Raw genomic sequence first — 25,257 nt, forward strand, 5'->3', positions numbered from 1 at the left:
GAATATATTCATAACCTCTGACCAAGCAATTCCATTTCTGAGTAGAAAGAGAAATGTGTACATATTTATTTTATCAAAAGATATGTACCAAAATGTTTATAGGAGTACTGTTCATAACACAGCAAATAAATTGTATTATATTTACAAAATGTGGTACTGTAAGGCCACAAGAATGAAGAAACCACAATCACACAGAACAACATGGAAGACTACCACAATGTTGAACAAAAAGCCAGACTGAAAGGAGTACACACCTTACAGTTTCATCTACATAAAGTATAAAGCAGGGCAGAAGTCGGGATAGTGGCTACCCTTGGCAGGGGAGAGGACAGTGACAGGAGGAGAGCATTAGGGGCTCTCTGGGGTACTGGCAACCTTCTGCTTCCTGTTTATAGTGCTGGTTACTGGGTATGTTCAGTTGGTAAGAATTCATCAAACTTAACGTTTAAAATATGAGTACATTAATGACATATACATATTATACTTCATTAGAAAGTTAAAAAGATCTGCAAAGTATGATTGGAATTCCAATTGACTGCTACCAAAACAAAAATTAACTCACAGTATCATCAAGTTGAGCTGAGACTCGACAATGTTCAGGATCTGAATCAGTCTTTGGAATTAAAGGAGGAACCTAGTATTAAAAAAAAAGAAGAACAAAGTAAACACACTAACGCAGAAAATAAAAGAACACAAGATAATAAACTGAAACGAGTGTCAAATATAATAAAGAGCATTAGATTTGATTCTGGGGACAATAGATAAACAAAATTTATAGAGCATTAACAAGGTATTAACAATCCAAAATTAAAAACCAAATATAAAAGAGCAATTATTTCATTATCAACAGATTTTTTCCTTTAAAAAAAAAAGGATTCATTTTGAGTTGGAAGGAGATATTACTCATTCAAACCTCCATACTTTTTAGAATTTAAAGCTAAGAAACGTTAAATGATTTCAAGACAAAAGTGAATAGCACAGTCAGAGAACAGAACTACAACCTTTTTCCTTCTATCATAAAGAGCCTTGCAGTATGGTAACAGGCTGAAAGAAACTAATTAAGTAATTGTCACATAATGTAAGTTATTGAGAAAAGGGACAGAAAGACCAGTGCCAGCTGGTAATCATTTCTCAGTACAGGAAGGACCACCATGATCACCTGTTATACCCCTGCACATCACAGGTCAGGAAAAAGAAGCCTGCAACATTCAGTGACTTCTGTACCAAATCACATGGGTAGTTACGGGCAGAAGTGGCACCAGACAACCCTCACTTCAGTGTTGGGGCACTGCCCCATGATTAGAAATTCAGATGGAGCATCAGAGAAGACATGAGAGTTGACGGCAGAGTATGATTTACACACACTATATTTTAGGAATTGTCTCTTACAATAAATAAATCTATCTGTGTTTATATATACTTCCTCTTCATTGAAACATGATCTAATAAATAGAAAGTTCTAATACCTACATGATTTCTTTCATAGTCTTGATTATAACTTTAAATAACTAGGTTGAAATTATTTTTTTAAATGTACATTAGGAAACAAAAAACTACTTGATTCACCAGGATCTACTACTAGCATAATGAAAATGCTTCCAAGCAAACTCCTCTGTTCCTCTCACAGGTATCTACACACTAAGGACTGATGATGTGGAAAGACTCTTCCTGCCTTTCATATCGTGAATCTTAATCATGTGACTCAGGAGAAATTTTATGTTTGCTGATGTATACCAGTATGATTTACACAATAGCACGTACCTGTTTTGCTATAAATTTTAACATTATAGAATGAATATGGTATAATGGGATAAAACAGTACAAAGAATGTTAATTTCACTAACTTTAAATGTGCTTTAAATGAATTTTTAAATTGTATTGCACTAGAGACTGAGAAGTGAGCACATTTTACAGTATCCACTTCTGATAATTAATTCTCTTTAGCTTTTTAATTCTTTTTGTGTCTAGAGAGCTTTGGACTTACAAAGAGAAATAAGGTAAACCTAAGCAGGAGCTCAGTAAATCTTAGTTGACCTAAAAATCATTTCTTTCAGACATTACAGAAAACATCTTCTTACCTTGAAAAATGATTGCCTTATATCTTGACCTAATCTTTCTGACATTTTGCCCATGTTGTCTGACATTTTAGTCATTCCCTCCGCCAAGCTATCAGGAAGGGATTTGACTGCATTTGAAACATTCCTCATAGAATTTCGAAGTGGATTTACAAATGTGTCCATCTAAAGGGAAAAAGATATTATATCATGACTTCACTGTATCAGGTTTATTATTCAACTCAGAAGCCTCAGAATACCAAGTGCAACACACGAAAGGTGTAATAACTTTCCAATCTATAATAACTCTTTGCCTTTTAAAAGTACCGCACTGTTGTCTTCAGTGTCTTTAAAATGTATTTTCAGACACAAATATACAAGTGATATATTTACTGGAAGAAAATGAATATTAACCTTCGGTTGCCTTCTTACTAAGAAAAGCTTTGAAAAAATTGAAGAGTTTTCCCAAACAGAAAGTTAACCAAGTATAAACAGCCATAACATACTTCTGCCATGATTCAAGGCAACAATCACATAGATATTCTGAGCAATACTGAAAAGTAAATGAGCAGATACAATAAACAAACAGAAAGCTCAAATAATTAAGATTGATTTAACAAAGTAATTTTTAGGATAGGTTTCATACTAATTAGAATCTATGGAAGGAATCTGGAATCTATTAGGAAAAAGAGAAGCTGCAAATCAGACATGAGAGCCATATTTTACTAGGGCAGAATAGAAAAACCATAAAGAAAATATGCTAAGAGATATATAAAGAAATAATCTCAGAGGGATAGGAAGCTTTAAAATTGACATTCTGACTGTAATAGATGCCAGATAGTTTCAATTAAGACAGGGAGAGCCATCTAATAAAGAACCCAAAGTAGATGCATATGGATCTTGAATTTTAACAGATAAAAACAAACAAAACAAATGAAAGAAATAGAGGAGGGAGGGAGAGGAGGAGGAAAGGAAGGAAAAGAGAAAACAAAAACCAGACACAAAACCAAAGTCGAACAACCCTAAGAATATTTTCCACAAAGTGTTGAATCTTATAAAAACTACCACAGAAACAAATTATGTTCCATGCAAGAAGAAAAGAAACACAATAGCAATCATAGCAAAAAACACTGAACCCCATGTTTAAGAAACATGTTAATAGATATTAATAAAATTATTTAATATGCTTTCATGATTTCGAACAAGAAAACCAGAAAAGGTGAAATAGGTACTGTAATAAACAATAACAACAAAAAGTGAATTTCAAGATAAGTGTAAAAGTTTTAACAATTCCTTGGCTTAAGCAGGGACAACAGTCTTACAGATATGCTTGCTGGAAAATACAACCTTTAGGAGGGACACTGTCACAGTACCACAAATTCACAGTAGAACCAAAGGTGAGAAATGAGGAAGAAAGGCTTGAAAACTGCTACCACTGATGAAGAGATACAGAGATTAAAAAGGATAAAAAGAAGAAGTTAACCATCATGTGTGCATGTGCACTTGTGTGCAAAATTATATATACATATACATATTTGGGTGTAAAATTATAATATATATGTATGTGTGTAATTCTAATTCTATATACAATAGTAATTTTCAGTTAACCAGAATAGTGTGTTCAAATTATTCAGGACATCACTTCTATACTGACACTACTGCCACGTGTTTTAGAACACAAGAAATCTTAAGAGAGATAAACATGAGAATACCACACTTAAAATGTACAACTTTAGGAAAAATGGCCACCATTCTAGTAAGTTTTAATGTTCACAGATAAGGTAGAATTTCAGAAGCAAAAAAGGCATGAATTTCACTTGAATCTATAACTTACATTAAAAATTGTTTGAACACCATCAAAAGTGTTTTAAAATTTTATATATCTTACACTTCACAGTGGAAACATGGGTTCAGCTAATACAATCTTAAGTTGGTTAAATGAATACAACCTCAATTGCTATCCAGGCATGAGGCTATGCTATGCTAATTTGCTTCAGTCATGTCCGACTCTTTGTGACCCCATGGACAGTAGCCCACCAGGCTTCTCTGTCCAAGGAATTCTCCAGGCAAGAATACTGGAGTGGGTTGCCATGCCTTCCTTCAGGGGATCTTCCCCCACCAGGGATCGAATCCACATTTCTTATGCCTGCTACATTGGCAGGCAGGTTCTTTACCACTAGCGCCTCCTGGGAAGCCCAGGCATGAGGCTAACTACCACTAAAACTCTTTCAAAATAAGAGAACTTAAATCTATACCATGAGTTACATAATAATTAAAAATAGTTGTCTGAACACTAGTCCTAGACCTTCAGAATCCATTTCCCTTTTTGTTCCTGTTTTTTCACCCTCCAATTTCTGAGGGTAAAGTTTAAACATCTGTATTGGTGGAGGAGAGTGGAGGGAGCAAAGGAGCATGGAAAAACCTCAGGGTTGATTATGTCTCTCAACTCTGAAAAAAGTAGAATTTTAGAAGTATAAAATCAGTCTATCACAAGATAACATTTCCAGAAGCAAGATTTGTCTAAAAACAGATGTTTAAAGCAAAAAAAAAAAAAAGACAATTGCAAATTACCAAGCAGACGAGTAAATTATTGATTGCCTGCAAAAGTGTACACTTAGCCAGACTTTAATAGATGTTAGCTGTTCATTCAATTGTCATCTCAGTTATTTGTATCGGTTAAAAATGCAAACGAGGGAATTTTAATTTAAATTTAGGTCCCTACTTACAGCTTAAAAATGCCATCACACTATGATAAAAAAAAAAAAACTGGAAAGATACTGTGTGCATAGAGGAAGACTACTTGTCTATTACTCCTTCTAGGAACTAGACCCATAAATTTTGCAAAGCTAGGCAAATTGTGTGACCAAGATAATGTGTTATAAAGTATTATTTCTCAAGCTCTGATTAGCCACTGATAAAATGTTTGCAGATTATTTTCTCCAATAGCTATTTAATTTCCAGTGAAATATAATTAAGGAAAATATTAAACTATAATTTATCCAAAAAGGAAATGTAACTGAAAACTCCTCTTGATATTCATGAAAATTATCCCGATAATCTGAAAGAGGTCAAGATGAACTCAGTAATTATTAATATGATTATTAATCATATTAATTATGAAAATGTATGTTACTTTGGATTCCCAGAAGTGACTCAAAAGGATTTTTAGATTCTAGTAGTAATTTTTTTAAAGAGTGACATGTAACTATTTGGAGATAAACACATACATACAAACACATACACACGCTACTGTAGGGTGGTAAAAAAGAAATTGCCTATGTGTAATATAATGCTCAAACCAGTCAATCCTGGAGGAAATCAACCCTGAACATCACTGGAAAGACTGATGCTGAAGCCGAAGCTCCAATACTTTGGCCACCTGATGGGAAGAACTGACTGGAAAAGACCCTGATGCTGGGAAACATTGAGGGCAGGAGGAAAAAAAGGGCTACAGAGAATGAAATGGTTGGATGGTATCATTGACTCAATGGACATGAGTTTGAGCAAACTCCAGGAGATAGTGAAGGACAGGGAAGCCTGGCATGCTACAGTCCATGGAGTCACAGAGTTGGACAAAACTTAGTGACTAAACAATATAATGCTTCTTTTATGTCAAAAGGCTTTTATTAATTTATAATTTATCTCAAATAGATGCAATCTTAAGAGATAAACTAAGGCAAACATAAAAAAGATGGAATATTGCCATGCATCTCTATTGACAATAAAGCCATTCTAGAGTTGGAATTAAAACTCAATCACTTCAATCATGAAATACAAAGATAAGGTCACCATATTTCCCCCCCCACCATTATAAAATACATAACCTAGAATTTCTTATCAAAATAAAACATTCCATTTAGAAATGTTAACATTCACTTGGATATTAAACCATGGTATCCTTGAGAGATCATCTGAAGTTCTTACAGTTGTTAATTCTTACTTAGTTGTACCAATTCCCAGTTAGTCTTTTTATAGGGGATGAGAGGTGGGAAAGTCGTTTAATTTTCATTTTGAAAAAACTTCAGACTTTTAAAAAGTTGCAAAAATAATAAACAGAATTCCTACATACAGTTTCCCCAACTAATGCTGCAGCTCCTGTTACTATTGTTACTACTTCTAAGAGCCAACACTGACTCAGACAGGCACTGTCATATGTAGATTATTTCGTGATTCACACATGCTCTAAATTGGGGATTAACACCTTCAATCTTGAGGAAACTAAAGGCCCAGAGGCCAAGTGACATTCTGCAGGCCACAACTAGTAAATGGCAGAGCAGGAATGTGAACCAGAGGCTGCCTGATTCCACTGCTTGCCTTCTCACCCAGTGAGCTTTCTCACCCAACTTGACCAATTTATTACTCAAACCAATTTATTGTCTTAACCTAGCATATTATTTCCAGAATAGGCCTGTGTCCTTATAAATTTAAATAATAACTATTTCACTCAAAAGGCATAAATACTTTCAGGGACAGAGTCTACTTAACATTTTTACTATCCTTACTCCAATTAAAAGACATTTCCTCCCAATAAGAAGTATTAACAGCTCCTTAAACTAATGAAAGCCTGTGGCTTGTCTTAGGCCAACTTTCCTTAAAGCATCATTTCAGAAACAAAGCTTTTTTTTCCCCCTCCCCTTTCCAGCTACTGCTGGATTTTAACCTACATGTAAATACAGGAGTTTATTAGATATGCCTAGATATAGTAGGTTTGATAAAGCATCAGATGCTCAGTCACTCAGACATGTCTGATTCTTTGATAAAGCACAGAAGATGCCAAAGAACATTTAATAAAATTTCTACTTTTAAAACATACACTTAAGTATAAATCATCTTCTTTTACTGAGAACAAAAGAAGAAACCAGACCCACGAGGAAAGCCAGCGCGATGGTCAGCTCACCTTGCGAGCGAAGTCCCCCTTCCCTTTACTGTAGGCTTTGTTCTCAAGGAAATCACACACACAGTGAGCCAGGGCTGGGGACGCCTTCATCATCTCCGGAGTCAGCAGTAACTAACAGGAAAAGTAAGAGGCAGCTTATACTGATAGGGTACTGGAAACAGCTACTGCTTACAATGTCATCTGCTAGAAAGGTAAGAATCTATAGTAAAAAGTGTTGCTATTTTTTAAAATTTAACACATTTATCTATTTTTTATCTATCTACTTTAGCCTCTCCACGTAGCATGTGGGCTCTTAGATCCCCCTGCAGTGGAAGTGTGAAGTCCTAACCACTGGATTACCAGGGAATTTCCCAAGATGTTATTTACTATTCCATTTTCAGGTTTTATAGCTTACAACTAATAAGATCCAGAGTAGTAAACTGCAATGTTATTCACATTCTAATTTTAAGGTTACCATTAATGGAAAGTACATAAAACAATTAAAGTTAAAACTTTTAAGCATTATAAAGAGGGCCCAAAACAAAATGTTGCCTTTACAACATGATATAGTCTAATATTCTAGCTTAATTCCTTCAATGAAACATGTTTTGTCATATTGAGATCATTAGCTAAGACACAGACAGTACAGTCACAACTAAAACATACATTTATGGCACCAGATTTCAAAAAAGGTGCTTATTTTCTAAATTTTATAAATAGCTGATACAGATTTTAATGCAGCTAAAGTAAATACATTCTAAAAAATCAAAATGTCTGACAAGTCATATAAATAATATCATTTAGCCTTAAGCCAGAAGACAAAGGTGAATAACAGCAGATTTATATGTTTTTCCTATCCTTTCCATAAACTGTAGTGCTATGGAACAGTTATAAGCAAACTCAATTAAACTTATAAATGTTTAAGAGAGAGAAAACTTCCCCCAAAATATCAAGTATAGTATTGGCTAAGTTTCACTAAATCCTAGGACACGGTCAGCAAATTTTTTATGTACAGTTCATATAATAATTATCTTATGTTCCGTGATCCATAGTCTGCTGCAACTATTCAACTCCAGTGTAGTAGAAATGGGTGGCTGTGTTCTAATAATATAATAAACTCTAATAAAACAGGTGGCAGGCTGGATATGGTCTGCAGGCTGGAATTTGCTGACTCCTAAAGAGTGAAGTGGGGAGCTAATATTAACAGATGAGACAACTTTATAAATCATTCATTAGTATAAAAAACCATAAAGCGATAATTATTAAAATCTGGTATTTGGGTACTACTTTCTAAAACAAAGTTATTTCTGACAGTCCTTATGCAGGAAATAACTTATGAGACACATTTTATTATTTCAGAACAGAAACCTGCCGGGTGTGTGTGTGTATCTGTGTGTGTGTGTAGGTGTGGGTGTGTGTGTGGGTATGCACTCATCCAAATCTGAAGGTAAAGATTTCTAGCACTGAGTGTGTGTGTGTTTGTACAGGTGTGGCTGTGTAGGTGTCGGGGGGGGTGTGTGTGTGGGGGGGTGTGTGGCTATGTATTCAGTCAAACCTGAAGGTAAAATTTCTAGCACTGAGTGTCCAGAAGACTTTTAAATTGATAAACAGAGAAATAATATTCATAAATTACTGATCAGATTGCAAGTCACATCTCAGCACCTCGAAAGTGGCTGCTATCTCACTATTACAGTAAAACCATTCTGTACAAAGAAATCAGCTGTATGTGTGTGCTCTATTAAAATGAAAACCTACGAGTAATAATAAACTTGAACTTACCTGCAAATATGCATTTAGATCTTTCTTTCTCTTTTCTAAAAAATCTCTATCCATATTATTAAAAGTCTTCTTACCAGGAAGCTTTAAAATGCTTGACAGATTTTCAAACTACAAAACAAAATACATTCAATAATCTTAGATTTTTTTACAAAAAGAGAAAAGTATTTTCCAACTGACAATTTCTCTGTGTATCAGAAGTATCTTAAACAGATTTTGCAATATATTTTATCTTATTAAGCCAAAGTCAGAAAATATAAAGTACCATGCAAATATATTCAAACCACAGTTCTAATGTTATTACAAAGAAGTTATTTTCGAAGAATGACAAACATGGATAACTGATGAACCACATGGTTTTTCATTTTAATAACCTCTCTGATTTTAAGATCATTCAAAATTTTCATAACAAAAGGTTTTAAAAAACATTTTGTTTAAAAACCTTTTGACAAGAATAAAGTATTAGCAAATAAACTATTAATAATCAAAGTTACGAGTTTCTGGTTTCTTGAAAAAAAGTCAAAGAAATATTACTTCAAAATGTAGATTACAGCTACAACTCTCTCTGCATAATGACATATAGTATAACACCGATACTTTTCCCCTGCATGAAACTACATGAAAAATAAATTCATAATAACTAAGAAAATAAAAGAGCTATATAGCATATATCTTATATTTGTAAAGCCACTAACAAAAACAAGTGTACATATCTGAAGTTTAGCATCTATAGACTTCACTTTCAAAAGTCCAGATAGGTAGCAATCCACCATGCCTTGTTAAAGCACAGGTTTTAACCATACTAGCCGCTAACAAAGTGGAAGAACAACGTCATTCAGCAAGTTAATGTGCTTGGCCAACAATATCTAGTATTTAAAACTTCAATGAGGAGCTTCATTGCTTTTCCTATGTGATACACATCCAGGATGCAACAAGCTTTCTAAAACCATTCTTGGTTTAAATAACAACAGACAACAATGAGTCTGTAAAGAAAACTCATTCCTGGTGCAGAGATTAAAGAAAAGAGGAAATGAAAAGGTGTAGGATAATTTTCATCCCGAAACTGGAAGATCTGATAAATTATTAAATGGAATGGCAAATAAGATGGTTGCTTGGAGCTATAATGTGACAAGTTCGTCACATGTTATGCATGAAAGTTAAAAGTAGTTCTTTTGCCCTAGCCAAGGAAAAAAAAGTGTGGGCAGTAATTTTCAGGGAAAACATTATGCTGTAGTCACAAAACTGGTGGTTCACAAAAGTGTAAGAATCGGTCATTACTGAATATGAATGTATAATATCCTGGTTTTAATTTTTTTAACCACATTTTATAGAAGTAAATTTACATTTTTCAAGGTGTCCTAAAAGATACTTAGTTTCCTGGAATATGACTTGTCAACGGTATCTTAAACTATTGATTGAATTTTATAGAATGCACAGTTTATTTAGGCATTACCAATATATTTTATTCTCTCACATCACATGTTGAAACCTTAACCTCCAGTACTTCAGAAGTGGCTATATTTGGAGACAAGGCCTTCAGAGAGGGAATAAAATAAAAACAAAGCCCTTATCAGAGGGATACAAAGAGCCATCAGGAATGGGAGCATACAATGAAAAAGTCATGTGAGGCCATATTCAGCACCATCTGAAAGTCAAGGAGAGCTGACTCAAGAGAAATCAAACTTGCCAACACCTTGATCTTGGACTTCTAGCTTCCAGAATTATGAGAAAATGGATTTCTGTTGTTTAAGCTGGGTATTTTGTTATGGCAGTTCTAATAAACCAAAGGAATATAACGGTACTCCTCAAAACAATAATTTCCAGAATTTTGAAACATTAAACCTTATTAATAAAAAAATTAAATGTAACAGTTATTTTCTTAAAGTCTAAATTATCAAGCTGATTTTAAAATTATCTGTCTGTACCAGAAGCACTATGACTAACAGTTTTTCTCAAATACTGTTATTTTTAAAGGGAGAAAAATGGAAAAAATTTAATACTCTACATTAATTCATAATTAGTTTGATATTTAAGAGATTATTTACAAGTACAAAGTAGTCCATTCCCTGCAAAGTAACAGAATTTCCTCTGCCAAAAAGTCACAAAACTATTTTTAAATGAATGCAAAAATAAAAAAAAAGAAACCTATCTAAAGAACTAACATAAATTAAAATGTATTTCAATATTCACAAAGAACTCAAATACTATACATAAATCACAGACATTCCAAACCCAAAGATTTTATCTTTCCACACTGAATATGTCAGGTCTAGAAAATTTGAAAAACACTTAGAATTTTTTATTAGAAAGATTCAAAGTTCATTTATATCCAAACACATAAATACATTTTACCCAGTTATCTTAATGCCTACTTAATATTTTTAAATCACTGGTATTTTATTTATAAATATAAGCTGCATATTTAGGAATAATTCATCCAATAAAACTGAAAGGCACAGAGTTATCCACTGGAATGCAAGCTCCTAAAGGCAAGGACTTGGTCTGTCTTGTTCATGGTCATATGTTGAATTGGTAGAGTTGGTATCATTTCTAAAATAATTTGACATTTAACATTTCAATTATTTTCTTTTTTTTTTAACTTAAAAAAAAATTTTCATCATGAACCCTCTCCTACTTCCCTCTCCATCCCATCCCTCAATTATTTTCTTTTAATCCTATAAATCTTTATCCATAAAGTATCAAATTAAGACTATAAAAATTATAAAACATTAAACCAAAAAAATAATAAGTTCATATGTTTAGAATGGGAAAAAAATTTATGTCACAAAATTAAAGAAACAAAATGAAATCTGTTCTAAAATAATTTTAACAGTTAAAGAGCTCTATGGAGTTAAAATTTGTTTACGTCCACTGGTTGTACTGTTGCCACCAGTGAACTAAAAGCTCACTGGATTTTCTTATAGGATTTCTTCTAAAAATATAAATATAAAATAAAACTAAAAATATAACTAAGGCAAAGCTAAAAGGCAAACAGTATGACTCTTATTTACAAGTGCTTAGTACTTTCCTTAAACCTAAATTTTCACTTAACAAGCTTAGGTTTTAATTTCTTAAGCTTCAAAATCAATCCATATGCTTTAGTAAACACATACTACTGTTAACTTTAACACATCCACTTCATCTGTCTGCACTGAGCACTTTCAAAACTGAATTGTGCTTTATCAATTAGTTGCATTTAATTTTGTTGCTGTCCTGAAAAGTAAATTTTCTACATGAATTGTTCTATTAATAGAGTTTTTTAAAAGTATATTCTTTATCTATATTTGTCAATCTGTAAACACAGTATTTACAGTCCTATCCTAGAATCTTTAAGCAATGATTATTCCTCTGAACAGTACGAAAAAATTATAACTATTCACACAAAGAAAATTTCATATTATACCAAATTCCCATAAATTTGCAAGTAACTAAAACTACTCTCAGTAATTCACATTACTTGTCATAAAATTTGCCATGTTAGGTCAAAGCGTGGGGATGAAAAGGAAGAGAGATATGAACTATGTGATTTAAAAAAAATATCAAACAGGAATTTTGGGGGGCAGAAAATTCTTTCACCTCTGCAAACAAATCAAGCTAAACATGGAGATCTATTTAACAAGAACAATAGAAGAGATATGCTCAGAGTTATTATTTCCTTATGAATATAATTAAAAACAATCCTTTTAATATAGGCTTGTGGAGTCAACAATAACCTGGTTTCTAAACACTTTTAAGCTATATTAGTAGGTTATCTCACTCTATTTACAAAATATTTAATGAGATAATTATGGTGCCAACCATACATTTTCTACATCCTAAGTGAAAGATATATTTTCTGATTATTTATGTAGCAAAATGTCATTTCAAAGCTTTAGTTCACCCAATCAAATGTCACCATTATTATTATTTTATTGGCTTAATAATAATTGTATATTTTAAAACACTGCATGAAAGAGTATCGTGACTTAAAATTTCATAGATTACCTATTCCAATTTATCCACTGGTAATTTATTTTGTTCTAAGCAAAAAGAAGAAAAAATATTTAATAAAAGACAGAACAGAGGAAAATAAAAATCTGTTTACATTTGTTACATTTAAGAGTCCTCATACTTCTATGAAACAAGAGAGCTATATTTGCTAAGAATTAAAAACATTATGTGGTTAATTTTAAATATAATTTAGGTTTCGGTTCTTCATACAACTTAGTGGATCAAGAATTTACCTGTTAGTAGTTGGGAAAGGATGCCATTTAAAATAGCCACAGCTTTAAATTATATTACCAAACACATAACCACAAAATGTCTTACAATGATCTCTATCTATATGTTAAATAAACCTGAATACCTCTGCAAAGGACAAGACATATATACATATACACGCTCTTAAATTCAGACATACACATTTATTCTAATTTTCCAAGGTATATCATTGGTATTTTGTCACCAGTCCACAATGACTAGGACTGTTTAAAATTTATTAGTTAAATGGACAAAATCATTCTAACATTCATTGTTGATTATAAAAAATTGTTACCTCATTTTCTTAGCTTTGGTCAGTACCTTAGCGTCACTCACAACCATTTAGAACCAAACATGGAATCAGGAAACAATACTTTAAAAATCTCACTACCTGTTCGGTGATCCTCATGTGGAAGTCATGGAAGTCACTGTAACGGCGGTAGGTTTTCCACATCTCCTCGGTGTTCACACTGCGCCGGTGTACAGTGATGGCATACAATGCGTATGTTTTTCCATGATCATTACAAACGCCTGCCACAGCATATGGGTCATAGTGAGCATATACTAGTCATTTAAGACAAAATGAAGAGGAACAAAAGACACAAAAAGGAGGAAGATGAAGAACGAAAACAAAAAGGACAACATGAAATGGAGAATTTGAAATGACAGACTAAGACAAAAGGATATCACCAGGATAAAATAGATTCCTATCATTTGTACTCACATCCATAAGGTGTTATATGTGTTGGTTACATTACAAAATGACCTACAAGGCTATCATGATACTACCAACTACACAGTGAAGTCCACTTTGGATTCTCTTTCCAAAGAGTTTTTAACAGAAACAAAATAATACCTTCTGTATTAGCTGTCACTGTTCAGCTGTAACTCAATATTGATAGCTCTGAAACTAACCTGCAAGCAAAAGCTACAGGGTAAGATCTATCTGGACTTCCCAGGTGGCTCTGTGGTAAAGAATCTGCCTGCCAATGAAGGAGATGCAGGTTTGATCTCTGGGTTGGGAAGATCCCCTACAGGAGGAAATGGCAATCCATTCCAGTATTCTTGCCTGGAGAAGTCCACGGACAGATGAGCCTGGTGGGCTACAGCCAATGACAAGACCGAGCGACTAAAACAAACAAGATCTATCATCTTTTGGCAAATCTTTCTCATTCAAAATATACAGCAATTTACAAATGTAATTTATTCTGAAGACTTTTCTAAGAAGTCATTTTTTTCTACTGAATTGACACAAACCATCCAAGTCAGGCAGTCTTGAAAATCAAAACCTATTCCTATTTTGTATAGATCTTAAGTGAAGAGATGTACGTTGAATAATTCTTTCTCATTTTCCATTTTCCCACTCTGAAGCCATGCTGTATTCTACTCAGGATCACCTTTTCAGGTCTCCAACAGTTTACTAAGTCTCCACTCATCTGTACCTGGTCTGCTTTTTAATTCATTCACTCACCTTAATTTCAGTAACTACTTTTTGATTTCTATAACCAGATGTGGTTCTTTTTAACAATGTGGTATTCTTGCCTTGTTTTATCTCTACGATTATTTTTATCATACTCCCTGTGGTACACAACCACTTGAGGATGGCTGAATCTTGTTATCACCTACATGTGATATAAGACAGTCTTTCAATTTCATATGAGTGATACCATTTCCAATCATGACCTTGACATTCTTTGCGCTTTCCTCTGACAGTAGGCTAAGTTCTTCTAGTTCCTCTTTCACATCAAGTCACCCTCTGTGAATCTGGGCTTTATGCAAAGGCCTGTGATTCCAGGCTTTCCTCTGCCTTAGCCCATTTGTGCCTCTTTTAAATTTGAAGGCATGAAAATGCTATCAAAATCAAAAGAGCAGTCTTTGCACTCCTATAAGCTCTTTGACTTCAACTCCTCTTCATCTCCCTATATTTGCTTTTCCTCATAGTCTATTCCACCTGTAGATTTCCCCTTTTAGGTATTTTTATTCTACTGTTTTCAGTTTTTCTATGTGTAGGAAGCAAAATATTGCATAGCAGTTTAGACTATCATGTTGACCAGAAGTATAATTTGCTCTTCTAATAGTAGATGGTATTGATCCATGATTGTAAAAAAAAGTGGCCAAGCTTTGGAGTTGACTAAATATTTTGTATTTTGTATATACTTAGGCAAAGAAAGGTCTGAGCAGCTTCTTAGTAAATTATTTTAATCACAAAACAGCTACAAATCTATACTGGCAAAAGCAGTTCGACAGAAATCTCTCCCAGGTTTTCATGAAAGTTTCTCTAAGATTTGCATTTTGTATTCAGAATTGTCCTTCATTCCCTTTCCATCTAATATCAATCAGTGTTCCTGATTTGACAAAATATAAGACTGGGGAGAGACCTGGTCATCTTGCTGTCAGAGACTTTATTATTCACTGTTCACCTCTTTCAATTATCCTTTACTCGGAGACCTATGCAGAACAAACTGTCCAACACTTTCATCACATTAAAAAACCACCATCACTCAACAGTGCCAGCATGTCAACAAAGGAATGGCTTTACATGTTGTGTTCAAGAAAGGTTTGGGAAAGGATAACAGAAATCAGGGGCCACTTAGGCAGCAAACCATAACCAATTAGGAGTTAATAAGAACAAGGAAACTAGCAAGAAATAGAAAAGGAAAGAAGAAAGGATGTCAGAAAGCATTTTAAAAAATAATAGTCAGAAAAAAAAAATAATAGTCAGATTTCTTACAAATTTGATAGGCAGGGAGACCAGACTAGGATGGGTGCACAAAAGGAAGAATATGGGGCTATTATAAAACAAGCCTTAAGATAGAAAGGTAATTTGATTTTAAAAGATAATGAGGCCTCTTTGATTTCTTTCATCAATGTTTTATAGTTTTCTGTGTATAGGTCTTTTGTTTCTTTAGGTAGATATACTCCTAAGTATTTTATTCTTTTTGTTGCAATGGTGAATGGTATTGTTTCCTTAATTTCTCTTTCTGTTTTTTCTTAGTATATAGGAATGCAAGGGATTTCTGTGTGTTAATTTTATATCCTGCAACTTTACTATATTCATTGATTAGCTCTAGTAATTTTCTGGAAGAGTCTTTAGGGTTTTCTATGTAGAGGATCATGTCATCTGCAAACAGCGAGAGTTTCACTTCTTCTTTTCCTATCTGGATTCCTTTTACGTCTTTTTCTGCTCTGATTGCTGTGGCCAAAACTTCCAACACTATGTTGAATAGTAGTGGTGAGAGAGAAATCAAAGAGGACACAAACAGATGGAGAAACAAACCGTGTTCATGGATTAGAAGAATCAATATTGTCAAAATGGCTATTCTACCCAAAGCAATCTATAGATTCAATGCAATCCCTATCAAGCTACCAACGGTATTTTTCACAGAACTAGAACAAATAATTTCACAATTTGTATGGAAATACAAAAAACCTCGAATAGCCAAAGTAATCTTGAGAAAGAAGAATGGAACTGGAGGAATCAACCTGCCTGACTTCAGACTCTACTACAAAGCCACAGTCATCAAGACAGTATGGTACTGGCACAAAGACAGAAATATAGATCAATGGAACAGAATAGAAAGCCCAGAGATAAATCCACGAACCTATGGACAGCTTATCTTTGACAAAGGAGGCAAGGATATACAATGGAAAAAAGACAATCTCTTTAACAAGTGGTGCTGGGAAAACTGGTCAGCCACTTGTAAAAGAATGAAACTAGAACACTTCCTAACACCATACACAAAAATAAACTCAAAATGGATTAAAGATCTAAATGTAAGACCAGAAACTCTAAAACTCCTAGAGGAGAACATAGGCAAAACACTCTCCGACATAAATCACAGCAAGATCCTCTATGACCCACCCCCCAGAATATTGGAAATAAAAGCAAAAATAAACAAAGGGGACCTAATGAAAATTAAAAGCTTTTGCACAACAAAGGAAACTATAAGTAAGGTGAAAAGACAGCCCTCAGATTGGGAGAAAATAATAGCAAATGAGGAAACAAACAAAGGATTAATCTCAAAAATATACAAGCAACTCCTGAAGCTCAATTCCAGAAAAATAAATGACCCAATCAAAAAATGGGCCAAAGAACTAAACAGACATTTCTCCAAAGAAGACATTCAGATGGTTAACAAACACATGAAAAGATGCTCAACATCACTCATTATCAGAGAAATGCAAATCAAAACCACAATGAGGTACCATTACACGCCAGTCAGGATGGCTGCTATCCAAAAGTCTACAAGCAATAAATGCTGGAGAGGGTGTGGAGAAAAGGGAACCCTCTTACACTGTTGGTGGGAATGCAAACTAGTACAGCCACTATGGAAAACAGTGTGGAGATTTCTTAAAAAACTGGAAATAGAACTACCATATGACCCAGCAATACCACTTCTGGGCATACACACTGAGGAATCCAGATCTGAAAGAGACACGTGCACCCCAATGTTCATCGCAGCACTGTTTATAATAGCCAGGACATGGAAGCAACCTAGATGCCCATCAGCAGATGAATGGATAAGGAAGCTGTGGTACATATACACCATGGAATATTACTCAGCCGTTAGAAAGAATTCATTTGAATCAGTTCTAATGAGATGGATGAAACTGGAGCCCATTATACAGAGTGAGGTGAGCCAGAAAGATAAAGAACATTACAGTATACTAACACATATATACGGAATTTAGAAAGATGGTAACAATGGCCCTATATGCAGGGCAGAAGAAGAGACGCAGAAGTACAGAACAGACTTTTGAACTCTGTGGGAGAAGGGGAGGGTGGGATGTTTCGAAAGAACAGCATGTATATTATCTGTGGTGAAACAGACCACCAGCCCAGGTGGGAGGCATGAGTCAAGTGCTCGGGCCTGCTGGGCTGGGAAGATCCAGAGGAATCGGGTGGAGAGGGAGGTGGGATGGGAGACCGGGATGGGGAATTCGTGTAACTCTATGGCTGATTCACATCAATGTATGATAAAACCCACTGAAAAATAAAAATAAAAAAAAATAAAAAAAAAAGATAATGAGGCTACATACATTTTCAGATGATGGCGAGATATTACAGTGTAAATAATAGGCTGTGTTTTCATTAGGACAATGTTACTACTCATAGCAGGTGCTATGCAACCTCTTTGTTACTAATCTATAACCAGATAAGGAACCAGGACCAGAATACAAATAAATCTTATCACTAAGCATATTGTCTAACCTAGCCACTATTTTTTAAAACAAGATTCTTCAATGAAGGGCCAGTCCACTAGTCCAAGAATCATTCCATAAGCGCACTGCACTAGTTCTACTTCCTGTCATAAGGTTAAGGACACGGGACCCAGACTCAAAGAGACTCTGGAGCCCAGCTAGTAAAGTAAATATTTATCGAACAGACACTAATATATAATGCCCACCACATAACTACTAATACAATTAGTTTATTTGTTCTATGAGGCAAGTATTACTATTATCCCATTACATAGATGAGGAAATTAAGATACAGAGAAGTTAAGAATCATCCAAGTTCACCCAACTATTAAGTGGCAAAGCTGGGGTTTAAACCCAAGCAATTTGGATAAAAAGTTGTGATCTTAAACCACTCTAGTATACTGCCTCTTCAGTGTTTATACATAATTTTGTCTGACAGAAATAATAACTGATTAAAAACACTTGGCATTATGCTTCCATATCCTTTAATAAGCTGATAAATACTTCTTGAATGAATGGACAAAACAGCTAGAAAATCAGAATCCTCAAAAGAGAGATCCACATAAGAATCATGAGAAGCCAGATAAGAAAATCATCACTGACATTACCTAATAACTCAATACCAATGATGAAATTATTTTTTTCCTCAGTTCACTGGCCATTTTGCACACATGCTGATTCAGTCATGAATCTCACCTCATCCAAGCATTTCTTGTTTTCATAAACTCCTTTACAAAAGCTTCATTTACCCAGAAATCTACTGACTTCTGCATGTATGAAAACAAATACTAAACTAAAATCTGCCCCAAAACAATTTAATTACAATGCAGACAACTATCAGCTGGACTCAAAGAAAAGATTGGTTTCAAAGTTTATCAGCAATGACAAAATGTTCAGAATTTACCCTTTTTCAAATGATAACAGTAACAACCTTAAAGAAAGGAAATACACATATAATAATAAACATTGTAGAATTTAATGAAGAATATGCTACAGAAAAAAAGTAACATGAAAATATGACTAAAGAATAGAAAAATGATTTGTAAAAATAAATGTGGAAGATAAGGTAGGGGTAATGATACTCAATAGTTTTTAAGTAATAATTAAACCACAAAGTCTCTTACCAGTGTCTGAAATGTAAGCATGAAGTTGTACTGAGTCATCAGAAGATACATTTGAAAGGTCATCTAAAGACTGATGAGAGAAAAAAATCAGAAAACAAAAATTTTAAATTCTGTAGGAAAGAAAATGTTAAAGATTTCTATATCATATATATTACTCATTTTTGCTCTATGTCCTCATCTGTACCTCTCTCTCACAAACAATAATTCTCTTTGTTTATACTAATAGGAGAAAGAGAAGATAAGATGAAGAAACTGTAAAACAAAGTATTTTAATAATCAACTTAATAAATACATCAGATTATTTCTTCCTTCATTATCTGTCCACATACTTAATTTGCTTCTCCTCAATTATATTCAACATATGGCAAGAAAAGAATGTGGATAAAAATAAGTAGACATATTCTAAAATCAACATTTCACTTTTTTAATGTTGACATATATTAGAGCCAACTTTGTATTAACTTAACACTTTTGTTAACTTAGAAATAATTTTAGTTAGACTCCTCATCTATAAAGTGAGAATAATCGTACCTACCTCAAAGGGTATGTCAGGACTAAGTGAAGACATGTAAAACATTTAGAAGACTGCCTAACACAAAAAATGTTAGCTAATATTATGATTATTTACTAAATGAAGTGAATCTACAGTTAAGATTGAGTTATTTTTTTAAAATAATTCCATAAACAAAAAGTATTACTAATTGATTCAGAATAAATTTTATAACTATAAGCTTTGGCTCAAAACTTTTTTGCTCCATATCCATACACCCACACGTACACAGAAGGGAACATAAGCATATAATGAAGGCGAGACTGTATGGAAAAGAGTTAACACAACAGACCTTAAGTTGCTCTCCTTAGAAAGGACGCCCTGGGACAATATCTGGGAAGTTAGATTTAGAAAAAGTTCCCATCATTCCTAACTGCTAAAGTGACTTACTCTACCTAAACTATCTGTACAGACAATGTGGTTTACACCAAACACCGGCTTTCTTTCTGGGAGTCAGTTTAATATATGCTAGACAAATGGTGCCTTGTGTGATCTACCTCCAGTAGAAACCCTGGGCACTTAAGTCTCAGATGAGCTTCCCTGGCAGCAGCATTTCACACGTGTTGTCATATTCACTGCCAGCGCAATCAGGTCTGTGCCGTGTGACTTCCATGGGAGAAGATCTGCGGAAACTTGGCCTGGTATCATCATCTGGACTTTGCCCCATCCACCTTTTCCCTTTGCTGATTCTGCTTTATAGCCTTCCGCTATACTAAATTTTAGCTGTGAGTATGACTATGCTGGGGCCTGTGAATCCTCTTAGTAAGTCAGTGAACACAGAAGTGGTCTTAGAGACCTATAACACACAGACAGTATACGATTCAGACATATTTTACAATTGAAAAACCATGGGATCTGAATGAACTTTGGATTCCTAACGTGGTATTACCAGTTATTAATGAGTCATCCAAATGACCTTAATGCAGCCATGCATATGACATAAAGCCATTTAAAATTAAGCAACTGCATCCTAAGAAGAAAGCCAAAATTCTATCTACTAAAGACTGATCATCAGAAGAAACAAAATTGGGTAACTCCATACAGATGATCCACAAGTTAAGTGGGAGAACCATTCAATTAAATTAGATCTAGTCCAGACTTCACCACTGATAACCTTAACAGACTTTAGCCATATCAGTAAGTCTTTTCTGTATTTCAGTTTTCCCAATGGTAATGGTGTAATATCTGTTCTACAATTCTAACAGGATACAATGTGAATGAAAATACTTTGAAAAGAATTAGAATGCACTTAATTTTTTAACTGACCTACAACAAAACATTTTGACAAATAGCAAAACCTTTGTTTTAGAATTATTTTTACACGAAAGATAGAACCCGAAAGGAAATGGAATATTCTACAGAATTTAAAATTGTTATCCACTGTAATCTTCTTCTAACTATAAGCTAGCACAGGGAATATAAAACAATCACCCTTTTCAAAAGTGCATTATCATCACTGGTAGCCTTCCTTTGTAGGTAAACATATAAAAAGTTCTATGTTGCTTTCTCACTACTTTAACCATGCTAGCATCTTATACTATGCCAGCCAGAAGCTGTTGAAAAACTCTGTATATAAACGCCTTTTCTAGCGCATGTAAAATATGCAATTAATATTTGCATTAAGTATGATGAAAAAAAATTCAATGAAATGTCTCTTAACCATTAGTCACACTTATAATGCATGTGTACATATCAACTAGACTATATAGAGTTACAACTGATGACATCAGAACCATGGGAATGACACTGTGATTTAGAAGGACAAGTACTGATTAATCAAAGAAAACTGTGATTTCAAAACAAGTACATTAATGTTGTCCTGAAATAAAATACAGTTTGCAAAGTGACCATGGGTTAAGATTCTTGAAATTTTTGCAAAAAAAAAAGAGTTTTTTTTAACATTATGCTAGGATAAAAACCAAAACTTGAAATTTACTATGATAATCAATTCAGCAAATAGAACTACAATGGCACTTCGAAAATGCTTATAATCTATGTGCTAATCTCAATCACAAAATGAGTAAACCACATTAAATATTTTCTTTGTTTAGTTTCCTGGAATAAACTATAATGATCCAGTTTATAATTTTAATACAATTAATAAATATTATCTTCATTAAATATGAAAAAAACTTGACAGTCTTAAGAACAATTTTTTGTAATCAAACTATTGTAAAAATTCAATTGTTTATTCAAATTTGTCTATGTATTTTAAAAAAAGAATCCAAAAGACTCCAGCTACTTAAAAGCTTGGATTTAACAGATTTGTGTGAAAAACCAACATACTGTAAGTCACTGATGTCAAGTGTCACCTTTTTCAGTTCACAGATTGTTCTGCTTTATATCACTATATGATAAAAGGAATCTCTTTTATTTGAAAAAGCATTTATTCCAGATAGGGAATGAAGAAAAAATTGTTTTTTAATAGTGTTCAAACACTTGTACAAGAACTACAAATATGAATACTAAAAAATTTCAATCCAAGGAAAAGTTTCATCATATTTGGAAACTTTTTCTTCCTAATGGGCATTATATTGCTAATACTGTTCAGTCTCTAGGAGGTATTTCTTTTTATCATAACTCTATGGAAAATTAGAAGCAAATGGTAATGATACCAGATAATTTAGGAAAACACTTAAAACATTACAAAATATCTGACATAACATTATGGCTGATTTGCTTTAGTGTTTTATTAAAGGTTATACGTTGTACAATAATGGAACATTTATACAATAAGGTCATTTTAGAAATAAATGTCATGCTAAGGGACACAAGACAATGGACCTCTCAACCACTTATCTATTACAAAAAGTTCAAAAGAAAAAGTCATGTAGATAGTAGAAGGAAAAACAAAGCAAGCAATCTCCGCATCCTCAACAAATTCTGGACTGAAACTTGCAAACAACACTAATATTTCTCTCTAGTAGCATTTTATGAAACAAGGTATTCAACGACAAGCATGGATATATAAGAGAACTGAAATGTTCATTATTTCACATTTCACTTTGAACATATGAAATGCCAGTGAACAGTTTATGTGCTAAAAATGTGTCATTCTTAAACCTGTAATCACAGAATACAATTGCTTAATTCTTGTAAAACCCTCTAAGCTTAAAAAATGTTTGGTTTTTTTTTTCCAATAACCTGAACTTGTTAGTGTGAACCTTAAGAAATATCTTTAGGTTTTCAGGCATCCCAACCAGTGTTCTATTTCTTTTCTAATTAACAAGAAGAAAAAACTAAATCCAATGTAAACATTTATGTGTCATAAATTTACTGCCCATCATAGATAGCACTGATCAGAGTGAAATATTAAATACTGAGGTTGAAAATGATGAAATAATTTTTATCACTTGCAACTAAATCAGGCAGGTGATTTAAACCCATTTTTTAAAAAGAAAATAAACTTCATTTCATTAAGTTCTAATCCACAGATCCCTTATATGTGAATTTAATATTTCTATAAAAGTGCAACAGCTTCTTATAAAGGATGATTTGAGGGTCCTAATACGGCATTTATTTACATATGTTAAGGCTCAGTTTTTCACATTATTCTCAGACCAGTTTAAGAATTAAAGTAGTCATAACAGTACTTACCAAATTTATGCTTCCTGTAGGAGACCCATTAAAAGATTCTGTGAGAAGGAAAATTCAACTTAGTATACAGTCAAAAAATCTTCAAACAGTGCTTTAGCTATCTAAGGTTCAAACCCCAAGAATGAAAGCCATAGAAGCCAAGAAAGAACAATAAAGAAAATTGTGGTACACTACTCCCAAACACCTGTTTTCATGGTTTTCTAAGCCAGGTTATTTCAGTGCAAACAGTTATGTACCTAAGTTGTTCCCCTCCCCCTCAAAAAGGCATTTATGTACAAAAAAAAAAAAAAGCATTTTTACATATTTTATTCTCGTAGTATCATATTAAGTTGTCTAATATAAATGTAAACATGAGGTAAACACTGCAGAATGACATTTGAAATTGTCATTTGAAATGAATGACATTTCACACCAGGAAATGTCAGAGGTATTTTGTTACTTCTGCCTCACTGGATTAATATTACAAATAAAATTATTCTTTAATATGAAAGATAAAAAGTTATTTATTAAACCTATAAAGTCCACTTATTCACGGTTGATCTGTATCAAAAATGCTGAAGTCTAGATTCTTAAATCAATATACAATTAGTAGAACAAAAGACACATATAATTCCATGAGTAATGCCATTTAATTAAAAAGCAACTAGAAATTAATTTTAAAAATGTTAGAGTAATTATTAAAATTAATACCTTTTCCCTCAGAATTTTAGTATATATCTGATCAAATTAAGTTACCAATTAAGTTATCACTCTGTTAAAAACACAAAGGAATATATGGTAAAGCAATATTCATAAACAGTTTAAAGTTACTATATGGCTTGTAGCATATTAGATGTTATTTACAGTTTGGATCTCTAGATGCATCTTCAAAGGAAGTTTCTATTACTACTGACAGAGGCAGCTGACATTGCCTTCCAACTTCAACACCTCTAAATGCCCAAGAACATTTCTCAGTTCCTCAAACCTCTGGACACAAAAATAGGAAATTCCACCTAGAATAATTAAAGTGGATGAAAAAATAGTTCTCTATCCTCCTTATTCAATTATATGCCACTTACCTTTTTTGGTCTGCCCACCTCTGAAGTCTTCCCACCAAAGACATGTCAAATTAAAAGAAAAACTAGTAGTAAAACAGGGGCTTCCCTGGTGGCTCAGTGGTAAAGAACCCACCTGGAAATGCAGGAGACATGGGTTTGATCCCTGGACTGGGAAGATTCCCTGGAGAAGGAAATGGCAACCCACTCTAGTGTTCTTGTTTGGGAAATCCCATGAACAGAGGAGCCTAATGGGATACAGCCCATGTAGTTGCAAAAAAGTCAGAACTTACCAACTAAACAAAAAGAACAAAGGGGCAAAACAAGGCATGGTTTACTTTCTTGCTTAACAATAAGATTCAGAAATTTAGATTGTCTAAAGCCAATGGAGATCTATATTTAATCAAGACTTTAACAACTGCTTAAAAATATTAGAAAACAAAAGAAGCTATTGTTTGACATGATGAGAAAAATGTGATTGAAATTAAAATTTAAAAGGGAAAGCATAATTTAAATATTTATAAGGCTGTGAATTTGTTTTAATAAAGGAAAAAATATCTACCCTTAAAATAACTTAAATCTAAACTAACTAAAGAAGGCAATCTCACAGACAAAGACAAGGAAGACGGAAGAGAGATAGCATGGGTAAGCAAGCCATCCAGCTACCTACCTACCTACAGAAGTTTAGTTAAATAAGAATGAAGTTTAATTAAACAGGAATGAAATTTCTTTCAAAACAAAGAAAAACTGCCAAGGATACTATTATACATGGTAAGACTTTACCCTCTAACTTTGTGCTCAATCA

At 33.5% G+C, this 25,257-nt stretch overlaps 1 protein-coding gene across 2 annotated transcripts in view; it reads right to left on the bottom strand.

The window, feature by feature from the left end:
• Positions 1-25,257, bottom strand: part of SNX13 (sorting nexin 13) — a 141,610-nt gene that overhangs the window by 11,034 nt on the left and 105,319 nt on the right. For both annotated transcript variants that reach the window (XM_065938699.1, XM_065938700.1), the window contains exons 16-22: positions 23,419-23,456; positions 19,272-19,341; positions 13,337-13,476; positions 8,710-8,817; positions 6,952-7,062; positions 2,079-2,240; positions 563-634 (exon numbers count right to left, since the gene is read on the bottom strand). In XM_065938699.1, the coding sequence (XP_065794771.1) occupies positions 563-634; positions 2,079-2,240; positions 6,952-7,062; positions 8,710-8,817; positions 13,337-13,476; positions 19,272-19,341; positions 23,419-23,456 (701 nt within the window). The remainder of the gene's footprint in view (positions 1-562; positions 635-2,078; positions 2,241-6,951; positions 7,063-8,709; positions 8,818-13,336; positions 13,477-19,271; positions 19,342-23,418; positions 23,457-25,257) is intronic.

This window comes from Muntiacus reevesi, chromosome 6 (genome assembly GCF_963930625.1).
Source record: "Muntiacus reevesi chromosome 6, mMunRee1.1, whole genome shotgun sequence".
NCBI lineage: Eukaryota > Metazoa > Chordata > Mammalia > Artiodactyla > Cervidae > Muntiacus > Muntiacus reevesi.